Genomic DNA, 815 nt, shown 5'->3' on the forward strand with positions numbered 1-815 from the left:
CCCCCTCCTATACCCCCATATTACCTCACAATAAAAGTGCACCCCATCACCTGTCTCACCCCTCCTGTACCCCCCATATTACCTGTCTCACCCCTCTTGTACCCCCATATTACCTCACAATAAAAGTGCACCCCATCACCTGTCTCACCCCTCCTGTACCCCCCATATTACTTGTCTCACCCCTCTTGTACCCCCATATTACCTCACAATAAAAGTGCACCCCATCACCTGTCTCACCCCCTCCTGTACCCCCATATTAGCTCACAACAATAGGAGTGCACCCCATCACCTCTCTCCCCTCCTGTACCCCCTTGTCACCTTACAACAATGGGAGTGCACCCCATCACCTGTCTCTTCCCTCCAGGATTCCCGGGCTTTAAGTTCGGTCATTGAGGTCCCGCCCCTTTCCGGGTTAGTGTGTCGTCACTTCCGGTTCTCTAGTCGCCCTTGCTTCCTGGTCTTTCTACTGGATTGGAATTATCCGCCACCGATAAAAGATGGAGGCTCTCCCACTGCATTTGTATCCTTTTTATTGTAAGCAAAGAAATAGAATCTGCTGCGTGTGAGCGATGGGGGAGAGGCGATGCCATATCAGAGGCCGTCCTCTGCTTGTTCGGTCATTTTATGTCATTGGGGCTTCCTGCTTGTTTATATTTGCTGCATGCACGTGGTGTAAGCCTGGCTTGGTATGAAATTATTTGTTTAGGTCTGTTACTAAGTTACATTATATTGGCGAATCACATGGTGGGCTGATGAGCCCCTTTTTTTGTCTAGTGATAGGTTCTCTCTATTAAAGATTTGGGGGGTCTCTGGGG

The 815-nt window shown here is 49.6% G+C and overlaps 1 protein-coding gene across 1 annotated transcript in view; it reads left to right on the forward strand.

Annotated features, from left to right (window-relative positions):
* Positions 1 to 370: 370 nt before the first annotated feature.
* LAGE3 (L antigen family member 3) overlaps positions 371 to 815 on the forward strand; it is a 2,275-nt gene continuing 1,830 nt past the window's right edge. Inside the window, exon 1 of the mRNA XM_072429318.1 lies at positions 371 to 520. Coding sequence (XP_072285419.1) covers positions 498 to 520 — 23 coding nt within the window. The 5' untranslated portion in view covers positions 371 to 497. The remainder of the gene's footprint in view (positions 521 to 815) is intronic.

This window comes from Pyxicephalus adspersus, chromosome Z (assembly GCF_032062135.1).
Source record: "Pyxicephalus adspersus chromosome Z, UCB_Pads_2.0, whole genome shotgun sequence".
In the NCBI taxonomy this organism is placed as follows: Eukaryota; Metazoa; Chordata; class Amphibia; order Anura; family Pyxicephalidae; genus Pyxicephalus; species Pyxicephalus adspersus.